This window comes from Bos grunniens, chromosome 10, assembly GCF_055505025.1.
Source record: "Bos grunniens cultivar Pamir isolate PY7600 chromosome 10, Bosgru_T2T1.0, whole genome shotgun sequence".
Classification (NCBI taxonomy): Eukaryota; Metazoa; Chordata; class Mammalia; order Artiodactyla; family Bovidae; genus Bos; species Bos grunniens.
The window spans coordinates 95,294,876-95,315,571 of record NC_141174.1 but is presented as its reverse complement, the minus strand read 5'-3'; the positions used below and the strand labels follow the sequence as shown (position 1 = coordinate 95,315,571).

The following is a 20,696-nucleotide window of genomic DNA, read 5'->3' as shown; positions in this document are numbered from 1 at the left end:
GTCCATGGGGTTTTCCAGGCAAGAATACTGGAGTGGGTTGCCATTTCCTACTCCAGGGGATCTTCCCAACCCAGGGGTTGAACCTGTGTTTCCTTCATCTCCTACACTGGCAGACAGATCCTTTACCATCCACTTGGGAAGCCCCGAATTTCACTATATCCAACCTATAGTAATAGAAAACCCATTCACTTAAAGAAGTTTTAGATAGTAGGTATACAAAGTCAGATGCCTAAGATGAGACTGGGGCTACAGACAGAGCTTAGACAAACGAATTCTTTTTTGTTTTTTTGGACTGGGTCTTAGTTGTGGCCTGCCAGATCTTTAGTTGTGATGTGCAAACTCTTAGTTGTGGCATGTGGGATCCAGTTACCTGACCAGGGACGGAACCTGGGCCCCCCTGCGTTAGGAATACAGAGTCTTAGCGAATGGACAACCAACAAAGTCCCCAAACCAATTCTGAAGACATTACTATTTCCATTATTCCAAAAATCTGTACTAGCTAATTCCTGAAACATTGTCTAATCTCAATAACTACAAACAAACCATTTCACTTATTTTTACAAAAGGAGCATTAGCAGTTTAAAGAACTGATTAAAGAAATGCTAGCAATGTAATTTTTAAATATGATACAAAAAGAAGGAATAGGCAAACCAACTGAACAAAAAAGAGTCCAGAAACGACCTCAAATATACATGGTAATGTAATATACAATAAAGATGACATTTCAAGTCAGTGGGGAAAAGGTGAATTTTTCAATTAATGGTATTTGACCAGATGTTAGCCATTTGAAAAAAAGTTAGAAGTCCCCACATCACTCCTTTTACTAAAGTAACTCTCACAGAAATCAAATTCAAATATGAAATTGTAGTTGAAAATGTAACTACATGAGTTATAGTCTTTAAGGGCTTTCCAGGTGGCTCAGTGGTAAAGAATCCACCTACCAAGGCAGGAGATGCAGGTTCGATCCCTGAGTAGGGAAGATTCCCTCAAGAAGAAAATAGCAACCCACTCCAGTATTCTTGCCTGGGAAATCCCATGGACAGAAGAACCTGGCGGGCTGCAGTCCACGGGTCACAAACAGTCAGACATGACTGACCAGCTCAACAACAATAACAACAAATAGTTTTTGAGGGGGAAACACCTATCCAAACACAATACAGTAGCCATAAAGGAAAAAGTCAAAAAAAGGACCCAAAATGTTTAATTTCTGTTAGGCTTAAAAAAAGACTATAAAACAAGAAGAAAGCGACAAATGACAACCTGAGGGGGAAACATTTACAATAAATATGACAAACTGCCAAATATGATATAAAGAGCTTTTACAAATCAGTTATTGAAAAAGATATGAACAAGCGACGAGAAGAGGAAAAACTAAGAGTTCTAAACATAAGAAGTTACTCAGCCCCTTGAATAAAGAAGTGCAAAATCTAATATGAGACACTATTTTTATCTATCAGTTTGACAAATATTTAACATTTCCAAAACCCGACTTTCTCAATACTTGAAGGTATTGGGAAATAGAGACACTCATACACAATCAGTAGGAATGAAAAGTGGTACTTTTGAAAGGGCATTTGACAGTAAACTATAAACAAATTTAAAAATATTACATATGTTTGTTTCAAGAGTGCTTACAGTAAAACAAACTTAAACATGAGCTAAATGTCCAAGAACAGGGAAATGGCAAATAAATGTTATAGGCACATAATTCAACAAAGTGTAGTAAATGTCCAAGACATAGTAAATGAAAACAAGGTACAGAATAGTAGGTTTAGTATGATGCAATCTGTGTAAATGAAAAAGGAAGGATAGAAACAAATAAATGCTTATATAGACATGATATTATCTGGAAGAACAGACCAAAAATTTAACTTTGGTTATTTCTTGAGTACAGGACTAACAGTAAAGAGAAGCATTTACTTTGCAAACCTTTTCATGGTATGGTTTATATTTTTTTCACCATAGGTATTTTAAAACAGAACTTAAAAATTAGTAAGTTTAAATACTCCATAAACATTGCTTTTGATTGATGAAATACAACTAATAATACAACTAACATTCACTGAACATCTATATGGAAAGTTTTGTAGCAGAGACTGAGTCTTAAGTAAATAACTACTAAACTACAATAACTGAAAAATTCAACTTACCACACTCATTTATTCAAGATACACATACATCATTTCCCACAAAGTGACACAGCACTGTTTTTCTTATTAACTTACTCCCAACCCTTCACATTAAGAATTATTTCCAGGTAACAAATTCTCCCAAGAAATACAAAGTTCCTTGAAAGTATTTCACTCAATTTATTATCACAGAGTTAAAGAACATGATTCAAATAAAGAATGACTTCATTGTTAAGCTAAAATAAGAAAACAATGAATTAGGTTCTATGGGAAAAGGTGGGCTCAAGTGTTATGTTCACTAACAAATAATAAATACGTTAATGAATTACAGTAGTCACAACTCTTCAAGTCCAGACTTCCTCACATATGAGCATTATGATTTCCTAAGGATGTCATGTGTGTGAATTCAAACATATTTATTATTTGCCTTCAAATATTAATTGATACAGGTAATAGCCCACATTTAAGGAAAGCAAAGATAACTATTTAACAGAGGTTAGTATTGTATTTTCGGAGAGGGCAATGGCACCCCACTCCAGTACTCTTGCCTGGAAAATCCCATGGATGGGGGAGCCTGGAAGGCTGCAGTCCATGGGGTTGCTGAGGTTCGGATACGACTGGGCGACTTTGCTTTCACTTTTCACTTTCATGCATTGGAGAAGGAAATGACAACCCATTCCAGTGTCCTTGCCTGGAGAGTCCCAGGGACGGTGGGGCCTGGTGGGCTGCCGTCTGTGGGGTCACACAGAGTCGGACACGACTGAAGCGACTTAGTAGCAGTATTGTATTTTAAAAATTTAACTCAAATACATACTCTATTTGTCAACTTCATTCTGAGTAGCTCACTGAATTCAGTTATATTTTGGAATTTCCTTGAAATATTATGTAACAGTGAACCTGGGAACCCACAGAGTAGGAGCAAAGTTGAAGGAGTTCAGGAATGTAAATGCTTCTGTTTCCCCCGCCACCTGTTTAGCTATGCGTGGGTGCTCAGGCACTTCTGTCGTGTCCAACTCTTAGCAACCCCAAAGACTGCAGCCCGCCAGGCTCCTCCGTCCATGGGGATTCTCCAGGCATGAATACTGGAGTGGGCTGCCAGGCCTCCTCCAGGGGATCTTCCCAACCCAGGGATCTAACAGGAGTCTCTTATGTCTCTGCATTGGCAGGACGGTTCTTTACCACTAGTGCCACCTGGGAAGCCCTGCTTAACTATAGTGAAGATTAACTACCCCTCAGATTCTGCTGCTTTATTTTTTTTTTTAACCTTCTGTACTACCACCTAGCCCAGTGAATACTTCCACTAGGTTCTTCCAAACTTTTCAAATCATTTTGGTTTCCTACTCATTTATTTGATTATGAACTGCAATAAAAGTTCTGTAAGCAACTACAGATCTAAAAACAATAGAAATCTACAAAGAACTAACACATGGCTTTTTCCTGAGTAGATGCAATGTAAATATTTACTGAAACTTTTTCTTTTTCCCAAATAAGCCAGGCACTATTAACACAATCCATAATTCAAGACAACGTAACTAAATTTAACTCCACAAAAATTAGCATGGCACTCTACGAATAGTATTTCTTAGGAAGATATAAAACCTCGTTCGTCTCTTTCCACATCACCAATCAATAAACTATTTTCAAAGAGTCAAACAAGCACTGTAACTAACAAGCATCTAACAATATGCAAAAGAAGGAAGAAGGGAAGAACCAAAGGAAGACATTTCAAGATTATAAAATGTATTTCTATCCCTGATTCATTCTTTCCTCGAGCATGAGCAGTGATCCATCTCAAAAGAAAGAAAACTCTAAAATGCTAAACTAGATACAATTTCAAAAGTTCATTATAATGAACCACAAACCAGTCAAAACAAACACTGAGTTTTTACGTTCAACCTATTTCTTTAAAATTGTCTTTAAGAATGGAGAGCAGTAGTTTCATTCTGAACATTTCCAAATAAATCCTCCATAAATTTTTCCAACTCAATATTCAACTAAGTATTTGTTTTCAAACTGTGAACACTTAAGGGCAGAATGTATGAAAAATGATGGAAAAATACTACATGATTTTCCTTAAATGTGTAACATAAACATATGTTAAGTCATTTAGATATGAACACATATCCAAAGCATACCATTTGCTTTTTATAAACAATATAAATTCTCTCATAAAGTGAATTCTCTTTGGATGTATCAGTGAAATCTAAGACTGTTTTAAGACACTCATTTTTAGATTTTTAACTACAACAGCTTCCTTAACTGACTTCCACTTAACTAATCTGCCTTGTTGTTACTGTTTTGGTTAAGTCTGTGTCCGACTCTCTTGCGACCCTGTGGACTGTAGCCCACCGGGCTCCTCTATCCAAGGGATTTCCCAGGCAAGAATACTGAAGTGGGTTGCCTTTTCCTTCTCCAGGCGATCTTCCTGACCCAGGGATCAAACTCACATCTCTAGCACTGCAGGTAGATTCTTTACTCTGAGCTCCTAGGGAAACTTTCCCAACCTGACTTAGATAACATGTTTTTAACCTTTATTAAACATGCCATGAATGGTAATCACTCTCAACTAGTATGTTATTTTTAGTACATTCAGGTACTTCTGACCTACTAGTTGAGTTACATGTTTAACAATTCATTCGGTTGTTCCTAAACCTGTTTATATCAGTTTACTTGCTGTAGTCCTTACATAACTTAAACATTATGTAAGCCTATGGAACACAAAAGCAAAGAGTTATATCTATGTAAATGAAGTTGAGTGCAAGCTGAGGAGAATGACTCAATAAAGGTGAGTCATTCTTTTAAAAGGTATTAAATTAGATAAAGGTGAGACATCTGTAAAATATTAGGGAAAAACATTAAAAGTCAAAAAGAGGAACCTATATTTAGGGTTTTTCAAAAGTATCTTTAAGGCTTTATTCCACTTTAGAGAATCAAAACTGGAAACTGCAGATCATGCATTATGGATGTACTACTTTACACAAAAACTTCTCTCAACCATGATCTTCAAAGAGATATTGTTAGCTCTACATCAGAAAGTTGATTAAGTGAATTTAGATTTATGGTCTATTACATTTTAAGTCAAAATTTCAAAATGTTACAATATGTATCTTTTTACTTTCCTCGTTTAACTTTTTCAATAACTCACTAAGTAACTGTGCCAACCTATCAGATATGAAGCCATCTAACATGTTTTTCTGAAGCCCTTGTTTAAGGGCTTGTTGTAACCAACTAGACAAATCCTACATGTCTAAATAAAATAACCGGAGGAGGAAACAGCAACCCACAGAATCCCATGGACAGAGGGAACTGGCAGGATACAGTCCATAGCGTCACAGAGTCAGACACAACTGAGTATGCACGCACACAAACAAAATAATAGTGTCCAGTGATATACTCTAAAATAATTCTACGGAAAAAAGTACTAGACTATGCTTCACAAGGGCAAGGATCTTAATCTATTCTTTTCATAAACATAAGCCCCAAGAATAGAGTTCCTAGTGTATAGCTGATGCTCAATCAACATTTGTTGAATGAAGGGAAACAGGAACTCACCGTGATGACAGCCTTGCTAAGACAGATGGATCCTCTGCAGCCATACTCTGTCTCATCTTCAGATTTGTAGTAACTCAGAGTGTTATTTTTCAAAACTACCCAGCGATCCTGCCACCCATGAATATAGTTTGTCCACTGAAGGAAAAGAAAACAAAAAATTAAGTCAGTATTTTAGAAATCCAAACACTCTTAAACAGCAGTCAATCTAAGTTTAAGACCAAAATGTGAAAAGTTCTAACTACAAACAGTTAAAATTAAAAAAGCTAAGATTTTCCAGATTAAATATGATTTTCCATAATTTCTTCAAAATTATAGATAAAATAGACAATAAATAAAACATAACATCTAAAGAATAAAAACTGAAGCACATTTCGGTTAAAAATTCTGCTTTTTTCCTGGTGTGCTTTCATCCTCCCCTCCTCACCACCTTCAAGACTTAAATTTGTTTCTGTCCCTGTTGCATTCGACATATTCAACAGCAAAATAAGTTTGGCTACACAGTCTCTCACTCCCCTCATGCATGAAGCATTCTCAAATAGAAGCCAATCATGCCCCAAACTCTGTTTTTGTTGTTAAGTTATTCCTATATGAAAATGTATGATGTTTCTGACTACATTAAAGTAAAAATACAGATCACCTCTTTGGCATATCTATCAACTACTTTTACCTCCATAGCACTCTTTGAAGATCTATTTTTCAAACTCAAGGGTAAAATACAAACATAAAATTGGTTTCCAAAAACATACTTGGATTATCTGTTTCCAGTACCTACAAATGGTTTGTGCTGCTAAAGTTCTGCTGCTGCACAGTGAAGATCAAAACCAATAAACTTACAAAGGCAGAAATGTAACCTCTATCGGATTGTTGATATTGTATATTTTTATGCCCTGGGGTTTTAAGTAGACAATTCAAAAACTATCTGCCAAAAACTAACTCTAAATGGATTGTTAAAAATATACTGCATTGGCTCAGAGAAATCTTTTCTTTACTGTTTCCTAATTCAACAGGTTTGAGACTGTTTGGCTCTTAACATCTTCTAAACTCCACCATTACAAGCCCTCCCTGAGAACTTATCCACACAGGATAAGCGCCCTGAGATTTACCACCACTTAAGACAGCGACTTAAAATGACAACAAATAGACACAAAAATAAATTTACCTCTACCATAGAGTGCACTACCCCACTATGTTCCTATTTCTTTGGCTATACTGCTACTTCCAGTCATTCAGACTCAAACCCGGCTCAGGATTCTGGTACAGCATGGACAGAGCAGTGGATACAACATCAGAGAGGCTCAAGTACTTTCCTAGCTGTGTGAAAAGTTTTGACAAATTATCTAACTTCATCTTTCCTGCCTATTAAACCCTTAAATCTGACTCTTATCTTTTTTCAAGTAATCCAATCAAATTATCAGGGGCTTCCCTGGTGACACAGACGGTAAAGAATCTGCCTGCAATGCAGGAGACCTGAGTTCATTCCCTAGGTCAGGAAGATCCCCTGGAGAAGGGAATGGCTATCCACTCCAGTATTCCTGCCTGGAGAGTTCCAAGCTCAGAGAAGCCTGGCGGGCTACAGGTCATGGGGTCGCAAAGGGTTGGACACGACTGACCAAATAATACTTTCTGGGTTCCTGAGAAGGCATAATAACCTTACCTCTAATATCTTCTGCTTTTAATTTCATAACTTACATAATCTTATTTATTAGGCATATTTTGCTTATTTATCTTACATATTAACCTCATTTAGTCTCCAGTTACAAAACTTACATGAACAACTGACTGCCTACAATAGAAATTGTTTAGACTGGTATACCTTAATCCTACCTTGTATTCAATTATTGCCTCTCAGAAAACTAGTAACTGTGTGACTACGGTCAAGTTACTTATCCTCTGTTTGTCACATTTTACCTCTTAAAGTTTTTTAAGATTAAGCATGAACAGACTTAGAACACTGCCAAGCACATAGTATTTTCTCAGTTGGAAGCAGAATTATGAATAGCTAATGAAGCTCTCTATACAAGGGATTTCCCAAGCAAGAATACTGAAGTGGGTTGCCATGCCCTTCTCCAGGGGATCTTCCAGACCCAGGAATTGAACCCAGGTCTCCTGCGTTGCAGGCAGATTCTTTACTGGCTGAGACATCCGGGTTCCCCAAAAATGAAGCTTAGAATCCTCCAGGGAACCTCACAAGAACAGATCCCTTTCAAAGTGACAGACAAGACACTAACAATTTTGTGCCCATACTTTTATATTATATTCTTATAGAAAACCCAATAATCACATAAACTTCAGGCCCTTTACCCAGGAAGTGTTAACTCTATTCACAACCAGACGGCAGACTTCTGCCTTTCCTCCTAGCCTCACAACATTTCTTCACTCTTCCCCATTCAACAGAGCCAAGGCAATATGTGGGCACTGCAAGAGAATTAAATGATCCTGCTTCCTAGTAGTCCAGCAAGCATAAATTCAGGAGGAAAAAAAAACACATTTATAATAAGGATCAGAAGCATGTCACACATAAAATGCTATATGAATGAATACTCTACTATATTCATAGGAGATAACACCCTTGAGGAAAGGAGTGCTGGGATGGCTGGCAAAATAAAAGTCTTCATAGAAAGAACAGTTGAGATGGACTCCAGAGATGGACAGAATTTCAGCCAATAGTTAGGTGTGTGAAGAAAACATTAGATAAAGATAAGGTAATAAAGTTGGAGAGAATTCAGAAGAAATTGGGTGAGATTTATCCAGGCTTAGTTGCTCTCAAGTCCATCTAAGGCCTGAATCTTTTCCCATCCATAACCCAACTTGACATCTGTTATAACCACCTAGAATTATTGTCAACCCAGTATTTTTGGAACTTAACGTGTCTAAGAAACAAGCCTGTAGAAAATATATTCATATTAAAAAAACGCTGGGCTGCTGTATTTCTCATACAAGTTTACTCTACCACCACCATTTCAAATTCACTCCATTCGTGGGGGAACAAAACAAGTTAGCATTAGGATTTAACTACATTACTAAACAGAAGTTAAACAACAGACACTGAGTTCTAACCTTTGTTTAAAATTACCAAGTGAATACAAAGATTCAAAATATGTATGTACTTGAAACTTAAAAACATACATTCAATATAAAACATTCTTGATGAAAAAGCTTCCAAGAAAACATATGTATCCATAAATTGCTAAATTTCAGGGAAATTTCCTTCTTAGCTGTTAACAAGAATACCAAAACCTACATCCCTGTTGATTCCAGGTACACAGCAACATGGAAGTTATCTGCCTACTAAAGAAGTGGTCAAATACTACATGTCTATGCACTTAAATATCACGGAGACAAATCTTTTTTTTTTTTGGTCATAAAGTATATACTACAACACTCTGCTTAAGTGATTCTTGGATACTCACACACAGCGCATACTCAGAGCACTGGTGACTCCACCCCTCACTACAATCCTCCTATCCCACAAAAAGGGATAATCAATAGTTCAAAAGTACAGCTTGTTTTTGTAAAATACTTAACACACCACAATACTAATTTGGTGAAATTATCGGAATCACTGAGAAGCAAAAAAGATTCATTAACAGTTCCAAAGGAAAATGTACACCCATCACACATGTTCAATGCAGATTCCTAAATTACAAGATACATCTAATCCAAAGAGACCCTGGGGAGTTTCACCTTACTGAAAAATTTTCACTGAAATTCCAATAATGATTACATTATCAACACACTGTAATTTTTCCATACACAAATAAAAGTTAACACGTGCAAGCCTTAGTTTTGACATACTCATGCCTTTCGTAGGTCCTTTTCTCAGTCTTCTAAAGACAATATAAAAGCCTAATATGAAACGATTACACAAACGACGTCCAAAAGCTTAGCCAAAGTAGGTATACTGGAAGCATGGTGATTTCTTAATAGGCAGTGGCTGCACATGATCTAGTATCTTATGACCAGCCTGTTGAAAGACTGGACCCTGCTCCCCTTCTCCAAGTTAACTGCCAGCTCCAGCCATTTCTAAAAGTTTAACAGAAAGAGAAAACGAAGTAAAAAAGGCAATGTGGATCTTATCACAGCAAAAACCTAAAAGAAAAAGAAAGAAAAGAAGGAAAGAAAACAAAACCTTAACAACAAACCCCAAACCACGTACTACCAACGGAAAAGATTACCCACCTTCCCTCTTAAAAGGGGCCTCATCCATTTTCGTTAACTAGCTTTCAAATTCTACAAATGACTATCTACTTCGTAAAAATTTTGGAAAAAATGTTTTTAAAAAAATTCAGGAAAAGTAAAATGTCTTTTCCTAACTCTGCCCCCTGTCTGCAAGAATACTTTACTAAATAACAACACTCTTCTTGGACTAAATAAATGTCGGTTTCCATTCTGACATGTTTCAAGTTACTACGAATATTTCTTGTATCTATCACCTGCCGATTCAATAGCTCCCTCTGAATTGGGGTAAAGGGTGAAAGGAAAGTACAAAACGTCCTCCTCATTTAGATCTCTCACTACATCTAGCCTGGCATAGTTTCCCACCTCAGATTTCAGCACCAAGCCAAGTTGCTCCGGCTTCTTTCTCAAAAACTGCGTCTACAAAAATCCCCCACCCCTGCTCTGCTCGGCATCGCTGGACAAACCTCTTTACCGTACTCGTTCCTTCGGATACTGCTGTTGCTCATCCCGAATTCCTATATCCAGGACGCCTGCCGCCCGAGGTCCCGAGTCGCGGTGCGCATCCCGTTCCCAAACTGGATGGATCCCCGGGTTGGGACGAGCTTCCCCCGGTCCTAGGCCGCCGAGACCCAGGGCAGGCGAAGAAGACCGTCCCCTTCTGCCCCCACCCCCACCGCGGCCCCGGTCCGGGCACTTCAGCGGCAGGACTCGGCCCCACACCCCGGGCCCATTCCGCAGCCCCCGCCCCGGGACAATCCGTGTTCTCGCTGCCAGCCCCACCCCGTGCCCTCAGCTGCTCGCCTCGCGGCAGGTGAGTCCGGGCAAGGGGCCCCTCAGCCTCGCGGGCTGCTCACCTTGCTGAGGACTCCGCAGCGCTCCACCGGCGGCCCGGACTCCGTCTCCGGATCCTCCTCCGAGCCCGACGAGTTCCAGCTCTGGTTATCCGACATGGAGGCGCGACAGCCGAGCAGGAGACCGGCCCCCGCTCCCTGAGCTGCGCCGGTGGAGGCGCCCAGTCCCGGGGGTGAAGGGTCGGGGGATGGCGAAGGAAGGAGTGCCCGCTCCGGTGCAGGAGGGAGCGGGAGGAGGGATGGAGTCCGCCCGCCGCGCCGCCGCCGCCGCCGCCGCCGCGCCTGACACCAAGCGGACCGGGGAAGGAGGTCGAGGGGCGAAGGAAGCCTGCCCTTCCAACCGTCAGCCGTCGCCGTCGTTGTGACCCCTGCGCTGCGCCCGGCGCCGCCGCCCGAATTTGGCCCCCTCGATGCCAACCTCGGGGGAGAGGAAAAGAGGAGGAAGACGGGAAGAGGGAAAACCCAGCTGCAGAGACCCAGGTCCACTCACACCTCCGCTAGGCCGCCATCTTCCTGCCTAGCCCACTATTTACCCTCCCCTCCCCTCTTCCCTCCCTTTCGTCCTCCCATTCTCCCCTCTGCTCCCCGCCCCGTCCCCCTCCCAACGTCTGACGCGTCACGCCGAGGCTCGGAGTTCCCTCCCGCAACTTACCTCCGGCCCTCCCGGGTGACGCCGGGTAGGAAAGTAGGAGGAGCGGAGAAAGGAGAAGGCGGGATGGGGACCCCGCTGTGCTGCATTCTGGGAAGGACGCTGCTCCGTGCGCCGCGCAGCCTCCTGGGAGTTGTAGTCGCGGTCCGGAGGCAACTGGTGAGTGATCCGCGCCGGGAGGGCTGGTCGCCTTGGGGACCGTCAGAGGGAGGGTGGGCTTCGTTTGATAGTTGCGTGACCCGTCCCCTGTGCCACGCTCCTATCTGTGCCTAGCGTGTTTATGACGAACCCGCCGGGCTTGTGGACCGGGACGTGAGACACCTTGCGGGGGATGCCCGGGCCTGCCCTCCGTGGCCGTTTCCCAAAAGCCGGATAGCATCTTGCCGCTTGCCTGGGCAGAAGAATACCCGGCTTTTCTGCCTCAACCACGGGCCGGGGGGTTGCGACCTCTCTAATGACGAGGGCATTTCTTTCCATCAAACCACCTCTGCAAATTTCAAAGATCTTCCGTCTCGCCGTTTAGAAGTTAGACTTCACCTGAGGTTTCCCAATTTAGAAGGGAGAATTTTTAGTCCCTTCTCACCAGAGCAAGAACTTTTCTTTGTTAGATTTACAGAGTTTTTAATTGTGGAAAGTAATTTTGGAGATGTCGGAGAATAAATGACATTGAAGAGTTTTTAAAGGAAAATAAGAATGTGAGGTGAGAGAGATGAGATGAGACTTCCCTCATTGTCCAGTGATTGGGACTTCGCCTAACAATGCTGGGGTGCAGTTTCGATCCTTGGTCGGGGAGCTAGGATTCCACATGCTTCGTGGCCATTTCCTTGCATAACAGAGATGAAAGTACAGTAATCTTATTGAGTGATAACGGGTTAAGCAGTAGGAGGTTGGCTTTGCCTGAAGACTAGAATTAGTGGAAAGACTGAGAGAAGATCTAACAGATTTCATTTTGCTTTTTTGCATATATTAAGATAATTTTTATGGGGAGATCGTTAACTTTGTAGCATCAATTCTTTCATCTTGTTTGCTTCTTTTCCATCTTGTCAACTTCCTAATAATTGCCAAGAGTACAATTCCTTATTAAACCTTAGAAAGAATACCTGCTTACTGCAGGTGACAGGAGGATAGAAGTGAAATTTTCAATCTGTGGGAAAAGGCTCAGTGGCCAGAAGGCTCTAGTCGCCACAGAGGTCAACTTAACTGCAATCTTCAGGAAAAAAAACGGAATGATAGAAAGGGTTTTGTTTTCCTAGATTGACACGAAATGCTGAATCTGTTGTAAATCAGTTACAAATTATTTTTCTGTTGTGAAATCAAGTGAAAACGCATAATTGAAAGCCATTCAGATGAATAAAACCTTGAGATAAGCTTTTGAAAATACTTTTTCAACATGTTAATTAGGAGATAATCCCAATTTTGTCATTCAAAACAGAAAAATAGAAAAAATTAACTTAGCACATTTTCCCTCTTTATTGAATTACTAAATTATATCCCTGGTAGCTCAACAGGTAAAGAATCCACCTGCAATGCAGGAGACCCCAGTTCCGTTCCTGGATAGGGAAGATCCCCTGGAGAACGGATAGGCTACCCACTCCAGTATTCTTGGGCTTCCCTTGTGGCTCAGCTGGTAAAAAATCCGCCTGCAGTGTGGGAGACCTGGGTTCAACCCCTGGGTTGGGAAGATCCCCTGGAGAAGGGAAAGGCTACCCACTCCAGTTTTCTGGCCTGGAGAATTCCTGGTTACAAAGAGTTGCACACCACTGAGCTACTTTCACTTCACCTTTAGAGTGTCAAATGTAGCAAATTTTGCTTTGCATTTCAGTTACCTAATATAGTTGACTTCCTATCTCTGATTCTTTTAACTCTAGGTTTTAAAATGTCATAAGTCTCAAGGAAATGATTATGAAATGTTGAAAAATCCACTTCATAATGCAATTTATCAATAGAATCATGAGAGCATCGTATATATTTATTTTTAAATTGAACTTTCTGTTGTATTTTATGAATTTCTAAGTTGTGTGGTTGTAAGCACCAATGCTTAAATCACTAAGTTGCCCATTTAATCAGTAGGGAATTGTTTAATTGTAATAGAATTGTAATAGAATTAATGAGAGAAATTGCCTTTTTAAAAAAGCTTCTTTGTGTGTGTCTCTGTACTTACACAACTATTTTTTAAGTACAGAAGGATTTTTGTACACTGATCAGAATACCATTTTAGAGGTTGGGATTCTCTTCTGTTAATGGTAAGAAACTGCAATACAAGAATGAAATACACAAGCTTTCTCTTTATTCTGTTGTGAGAATGATAGCTTCTGAGTTTTCTCTCTTACTTAGAACCATCCTCAACCTTATCAATATTCTATATTGTCTCTTAGTTTTTTTTTTTAAACTTTTAAACTTGAATTCACCTGTTTTAAGAACAACCACTTGGTCCACTGTTTTATTTAATAGTTCTTCTTACGCTTATATTTACGTGATTTGCAAAATCTCCATATATTGTGTCTAGGTCTGTTTCTGGACTTCATTCATTTTTATTATCTATTTTGTCTGTAGCTGTGCTAATACCATACTGTTTTAATTATTTAACTTTATCCTATTTTCATATATATAATAACAAAACTCCTAATGTTCTTTCTCGTTTGGATATTTTTGTATATCTTCTCTTCCAGGTGAGTTTTTAGAGCATTTTGTCAAATTACATGAAACACTCTATTGGAATTTGGATTAAGAATGCACTTAATTTGTGAAGCAAATGACATCTTTACATTATTAGTTCTTAGCCTTGGTCAGATACTTTATATACCTGATCTAACTTACTCCTTACAAACCACATAATGTAAGCATTGTTGGCTTCATCTTAAGGATAATGAAACTGAAGCTCAGTGCTGCCAAGTAACTTACCCAGTGCCAAATAGCTACTAAGTATTGGGGTTAGGATTTGAAAACAGATCTGATTTTAAAGGTCATACCATTTTATTTGATTCAGGAGACCCCTAAAGGTGGGAAGAATTGTGTAAATAGTTTATTCTGTAGATGAGTATATCAGAGCAACTGTGCTCTTAATTCAGTTAATGGTTTTGAATATCTTTTCACTTACCCAGCCCTTACATCTATGCTGTCTTACTTAACCCTAATATAGAATTTATTAGGTGCTCTTCTATTTCTATTATTATTTCTAATATAGAATATATTAATATAATATAATAAATAATATATTATTTTTCTAATATAGAAATAATATATTATTTTTCTAATATAGAAACTAAATTATTTATATTTATAATATAATTATTTATATTTCTAATATTATTTTCTATTTCTAATATAATTATTTTCTATTTCTAGTATGTCTTCACATGAAGACACTGAACCCAGAGATTTTAGATAACTTTCCAAAGGTCATACAACATCAAAGAGAATAGTTGTTGTTCAAACCAGCATCTCTTGCGTCTCCTACATTGGCAGGTGATTCTTTAGCACTGACCCATCTGGGAAGCCCTGTCATCCCACTACAATTCTTCAATTCCTCTTCTTTCTCCCCATCTTCACCTTGCTTCATTCTCCCACCTTTTTCTTTCTACAAAACCCCAATCCCTTCATCCCTGCCTCCCTCTCCCATTGCAATGACACAGAAACCAAAAACCTAGCAGTTTTACTAATCACCAGGTAGGGGTCTAGAAGTAAATATGTCTTCTTGTTGCTGGAATTATAGTAGCAGAGGATGTCCCAAGTTGAAACTGAGGTCATTGTCTAATATTTAAAAATGATGTTATAAAGAGCCTTCATTCGTCCACTTAGCCTGCCATAACAAAATACAACATGCTAGGTGGCCCTGGTCTCATTATCTCTTCTAATTCAGAATACCAGTCCTATTGGATTAGGGCCCCATCCTATGGCCTCACTTAACCTTATCTATAGGGCTTCCCTCATGGCTTAGCAGTAAAGGATCTGCCTGCCAATGCAGGAGACTGAGGTTCCATCCCTGATCCAGGAGGATCCCCTGGAGAAGGAAATGGCAACCCATTCCAGTATTCTTGCCTGGAAGATCCTGTGGACAGAGGACCCTGGTGGGCTACAGTCCATGGGATCACAGAAGAGTCAGGCATGACCTAATGACTAAACAACAACAAGCAAAATTATCTTTTGATAGGCCCTGTCTCCAAATACAATCATATTGAGAGTTAGGTCCTCAAAATATGAATTGAGGGGAACACATTTAGTCCATAACAGTGCTTACAGGTTCTGTATTCCCACAGTGTTTATTACGGTAAAGATACATTTTGAGTTAAATAGTCCTTTTTAGCTAACCTGGGAATTTAACTGTTCATGGTAATCTTTATAATACTGTTCCCAACTGAAACATAATCAGTTAAAAACTGGAGATTTACATGCAAAACCTGATTTTTAAAACTTAAGAATTACTAATCCGTGAAGTAGAGGTAATGATCTATGAATAGCAACAGTCTAAAAACTAAAGTACAAGTGAACAAAATACAGCGTGTAAGCAATACAGCTGATATTTTTTTCCGCTTTTTAATGTGTTGAATAATAATCTGGGTAATGAAATTATGGACCACTTGAATTTCCTCTTTGAACCCTTTGGTATGAAAAAAAGTATGTCATGTGAGTATGTGTGTGCCTGTGTATCACTTTTGTAATAGAAGAAATTGTTTAATTATAAATGATATAAATTAAAGATTAATCTCTACATACAGTGTTCTAAGTTAATTTTCAACTTAGAGTTGTTAATGTCCCTGTTTTTCCATACATTTCCCTCTTTAACATAAAGCGAATTGATGATTACAGCATTTCTTAAGAATGCCCCATCGTGTCTTCAGAGTTATTTTCCCCAAGCTGCCGACCCCTATTCACATTTTGATGCACAGGTAATGACAGTTATGTCATAACTGCTGTCTCACTGACAAGGATTATATGAAACATCCCAAGTTTTGAAAAGTTAAAATATGAAAAAGAGATGTGTTCTTGAAGCAGTGAGATATGGTGCAATCGGCCTTCCCTGTCTATGGATTCCACATCCTTGGATTCAACCAACCTTAGGTCACAAATATTCAGGAAAAAAATTCCAGAAAGTTCCAAAAAGCAAAGGTTGAATTTGCTGCCCACCAGCAGCTATTTATATATAATTTACATGATATTTATATGTCATTTACATGAGCTATTTGTAAATCATATTAGGTGTTATAAGTAGCCTAGAGATTATTTAAAGTATATGGGAGGCTATGCACAGGTTGTATGCAGATACCTCACAATTTAACATAAAGGGCCTGAATACTCATGGATTTTGGTATCCGCAAACAGTCCTGTAACCAATCCCCTGTGGATACTGAGAGACGTCTGTACTTGCTTTTTTAAGCATTTCCCCTTCCTTTTTCCTCCGTTTTTAATTTTTAGAATATGAAAACATACATACAGTCCCCAACTTAGAATGATTCAACTTAGGATTTTTGGACTTTATTTCTTCTCTTTTCCTAGGCTAGCAGTATGTAATATGATACTCTCTTGTGCTGTTGGGCAGTGTCAGTGAGTCACAGGTCCTAGTCAGCCATGTGATCATGAGGGTAAACAACACAATTCTGTACCCTTAAACCTGTTCTGCTTTTCACTTTCAGTACTATACTGAGTAAATTACATGATTTTATCAAGGCTCTTCAACTGAAGGGATCAGAAATGTATTTCAGGTAGCTCAAATAAGAGATGTTATTGTAGAGCTCTCTGAATCCTCAGCTGGGCCTTGTATGCATATTTCAGTCCTTGGAAAATGAGGTCTTGGTGTTTTTCTGTTCATCTGTGGGGCCTCATGGTATCTTTCATCTCTGTGTTCTTGTCTTCTTAGTCTCAGTTTATTTGTCTCTTCATATCTCATCTTGCATGTTGTCCAACTTGTTTTAACTACCTGTTAGTTTTGGGGCCCTCTCCATGTCAGTAAAGAATCCGCCTGCAATGCAGGAGACCCTGGTTCGATTCCTGGGTCAGGAGGATCCCCTGGAGAAGGGACAGGCTACCCACTCCAGTATTCTTGGGCTTCCCTTGCGGCTAGCTGGTAAAGAATCTGCCTGCAATGCAGGAGACCTAGGTTTGATCCCTGGTTTGGAAAGATCCCCTGGAGAAGGGACAGGCTACCCACTCCAGTATTCTTGGGCTTCCCTTGCGGCTAGCTGGTAAAGAATCTGCCTGCAATGCAGGAGACCTAGGTTTGATCCCTGGTTTGGAAAGATCCCCTGGAGAAGGGACAGGCTACCCACTCCAGTATTCTTGGGCTTCCCTTGCGGCTAGCTGGTAAAGAATCTGCCTGCAATGCAGGAGACCTAGGTTTGATCCCTGGTTTGGAAAGATCCCCTGGAGAAGGGACAGGCTACCCACTCCAGTATTCTTCTTCCAGTATTCAGTAGTCCATGGACTGTGTAATCCATGGGGTGCCAAAGAGTCGGACAAGACTCAGTGACTTTCGCTTTCACTCAGTGTCTAAGTTTAAATTCTCAGGTAATTAGCCAGCCAGCGCTGTAATTAGCTCTTCCCAAAAGTATGGAATATGTCTGCCCCTTCTGTGGTTTGTTGGGAGTTGGAGGCCAACTAGAAACAATAGGCATGTCTAGTATATATATAATTTACATTATAATCTGTTTATAGCTGTAGGGGTGGGAAAGGGGGCATTCTGAGGGGAAAGAATTATGTAATGTATAAGAAAATCTAATTGTCAAATCACAAATATTCTTTTAAAAGGAGTAACATGATAATGTTTAAATGACTGTATTAGACTGTATATATTATTTTTTCTTCTAAAAACATGACTAAAATTTTTTTATCTACTTTTTTCAAATATTAGTCCCCAAAATAGTGCTTAGAAGGCAGTCAATATAATTAATTAATTAATGTATTTTACCTTATCTTTTCAGTTAATAGTTTAATTCAGCAAGTATCCGATATGTAAGCTATTATGCTGACTACTATGAATAAGTTTAAAATAGTTATAGATTAAAAAAAAAAAGAAGGGAATTGTGTAGGTCTGCATTCAAGGAGTTTATAACAGAAAACAAGGTAAGAAAGTATACATATGAGTTGAGCTAGTATTTTGTAAGTTAAAAGAAGGTACCTTTTACTCCTCTGGAGAAGGAAATGGCAATCCACTCCAGCACTCTCGCCTGGAAAATCCCATGGATGGAGGAGCCTGATAGGCTACAGTCCATGGGAGTCACAAAGAGTCGGACTGAGCGACTTCACTTTCATCTTTTACCCCTAGGATCTGACAGTGATAACTCCTGTTCTCTAATGTATTTTCTAATCCTTAGGCCACTTGCCCCAGGTCTTTTTAGTTAAAACAATGGTTGTTTGGGATTTTAAAGAAAAAAGGATTGTCTTTGCTTGCTGATCTCTTACCATCAAGTTATCACTTTAATTGTTTTATGAATCTTGTCACATTAGAAATATCATAAACTGATAGATCTCCTTTTCTTTTAACGTGTAACTGTGTGTGTGACATTCAGCATGTGCCCTAAATAAAGTTCAGAGATTTAAAAGATTTAACAGCTCTTCTGCAAACCTTTTCCAGTTTAACCTGAACCGCTTGCCCTTTTGAATGCTTTTGTTTCCCACTTTTCCTGTTTTGACTACTAATAAATTATATTAGTCTGTTAGGCTTAGTGTTCCTGTCAGGCCTGTTAAAGAATCATATAGTTTCTGCCACTATGGTGGTTCTCCCTGAGTTCAGAGTGAACAAGCCGACAGTCCCTGAGTGTGAGTCCTAGGACTTCATCCTTAATAACCATTTTGACTTTGGTGTGTATTAAATAAATGCTAACTTAATAAATGGCATCAGTATAACCAGTCTCTCTTTATTGCTATGTATATCCCAGTTGTTGTGGTGTTATATGCGTTTGTAAAATGCTATTTTCATAAGTATATCAAAGTAGATAATCATTTATGTGAAATGAGGTGAATGCATCTATATCCATTCCTGACAATGTAAACACTAGTTTCAGAAATATTAGGGGCTGCAAGAAACTTGCATGTGTTCATCTTTTGTGACCTTGTACAGAATTCTTTTGTAATATCTTTGTGACTGTATTCAAAAAAGGGAGTAGTATACAAACGTGTGTAAAGTGAATGTAAGGAAGCTATTCATGGCTTTGCCTCCCAGTGTATCTTAAGCTTTTGAGTTGGTACCAAAAAATGGTTGTATGTTACCTGTTTGTAGTCAGCATCTGGCATGCATATCTCCCACATTAGTAATTTTCTGTTAGACTTAGATCTTTATAGATATAGTCATATCCAGTGTAAGTAACCCAAATGTACTAGTCTATGAATTAGCATAAATAATAAAACAAATTTTCCAGTTACTGAGAAAAATATGAAAAGCTGATCATAAAATCTAGTTGAATAAAAGGAGCCTTGTAGAGGGGTTGGAGCAACTGGGAGATTGGGATTGACACATATACAGTATTGATACTATGTATAAAATAGGTAATTAATGAGAACCTACTGTGTAGCCCAGGGAACTCTACTTAATGCACTGTGGTGACCTGAATGGGAGGGAGGTCCAAAAGGAAGGGGATATATGGATAAGTATGACTGATTTATTTTGCTGTACAGTAGAAACTAACACAACACTGTAAACCAACTATACTCCAATAGAAATTAATTTAAAAATAGTAAGTTTAAAACAACCTAGAAGAAAAAAGGAGCCTTGTAATTAATCTGATGAATTTATGTGCATTCTTTATATGTGAATGGTCCTCACAGCCAGACAGCTGCAGAATTTCTCTCCTTCCTGTGTACGCTGGCACTATTTTCTTTCTCTTCATTCCACCCCTTCCTTTGTATTACTGTTGTTTATATGTGTTGTGCATTGCTATTGTCTGCTATTATTTTTCCTCTTCTGTTCCTCCTCTATAGTCATTGGCAGAAGTTATGGGAAAAGCAGAGGAGGGAGTCAGTGAGAAATAGAAGCTAGGAGGAAAATGAGCTATAATAGAACCTTCATAACATGCCTTCCATCCTATTTTAATTGATTCATGGGTATAGGGATTATGCTCTACCTATTCTTAATTACTTACTTAGATTCGTTTTCCCACTTACTTTGATTCTTTTTCTCAAGAGTCCCTAAATAGTCTCACCATTTTTCCAGGCCCTGCAACTGCTCTTCATTTCTTGGTTTCAAATATAGACTTGATGTCCTTTTACTATATCCCTGTCTCATATTTTTATTTTCCTCAATTATGATTCTAAATGATTAGGACCACTTACTTGGGTTTTCCATGTTATGATGATATGATGGCTATCTAACTAGGCATTGTCAATATTTACCTTACTTACTTTCTT

General features: G+C 39.0%; 2 protein-coding genes across 5 annotated transcripts in view; one reads left to right on the top strand and one right to left on the bottom strand.

Moving 5' to 3' along the window:
• Nucleotides 1-11,582, bottom strand: part of CERT1 (ceramide transporter 1) — a 131,588-nt gene extending 120,006 nt beyond the window's left edge. Inside the window, exons 1-3 of one of the 3 annotated variants that reach the window (XM_086323212.1) lie at nt 11,364-11,582; nt 10,715-11,129; nt 5,682-5,816 (exon numbers count right to left, since the gene is read on the bottom strand). In XM_086323212.1, coding sequence (XP_086179338.1) covers nt 5,682-5,816; nt 10,715-11,129; nt 11,364-11,449 — 636 coding nt within the window. In that variant the 5' untranslated portion in view covers nt 11,450-11,582. Of the gene's footprint in view, nt 1-5,681; nt 5,817-10,714; nt 11,231-11,363 lie in introns of those variants that run through there. The other 2 variants (XM_086323211.1, XM_086323213.1) reach the window with 2 other exon arrangements.
• The window catches only part of POLK (DNA polymerase kappa), an 81,053-nt gene continuing 71,745 nt past the window's right edge, over nt 11,389-20,696 (top strand). For both annotated transcript variants that reach the window (XM_086323205.1, XM_086323208.1), the window contains exon 1: nt 11,389-11,519. In XM_086323205.1, coding sequence (XP_086179331.1) covers nt 11,427-11,519 — 93 coding nt within the window. In that variant the 5' untranslated portion in view covers nt 11,389-11,426. The remainder of the gene's footprint in view (nt 11,520-20,696) is intronic.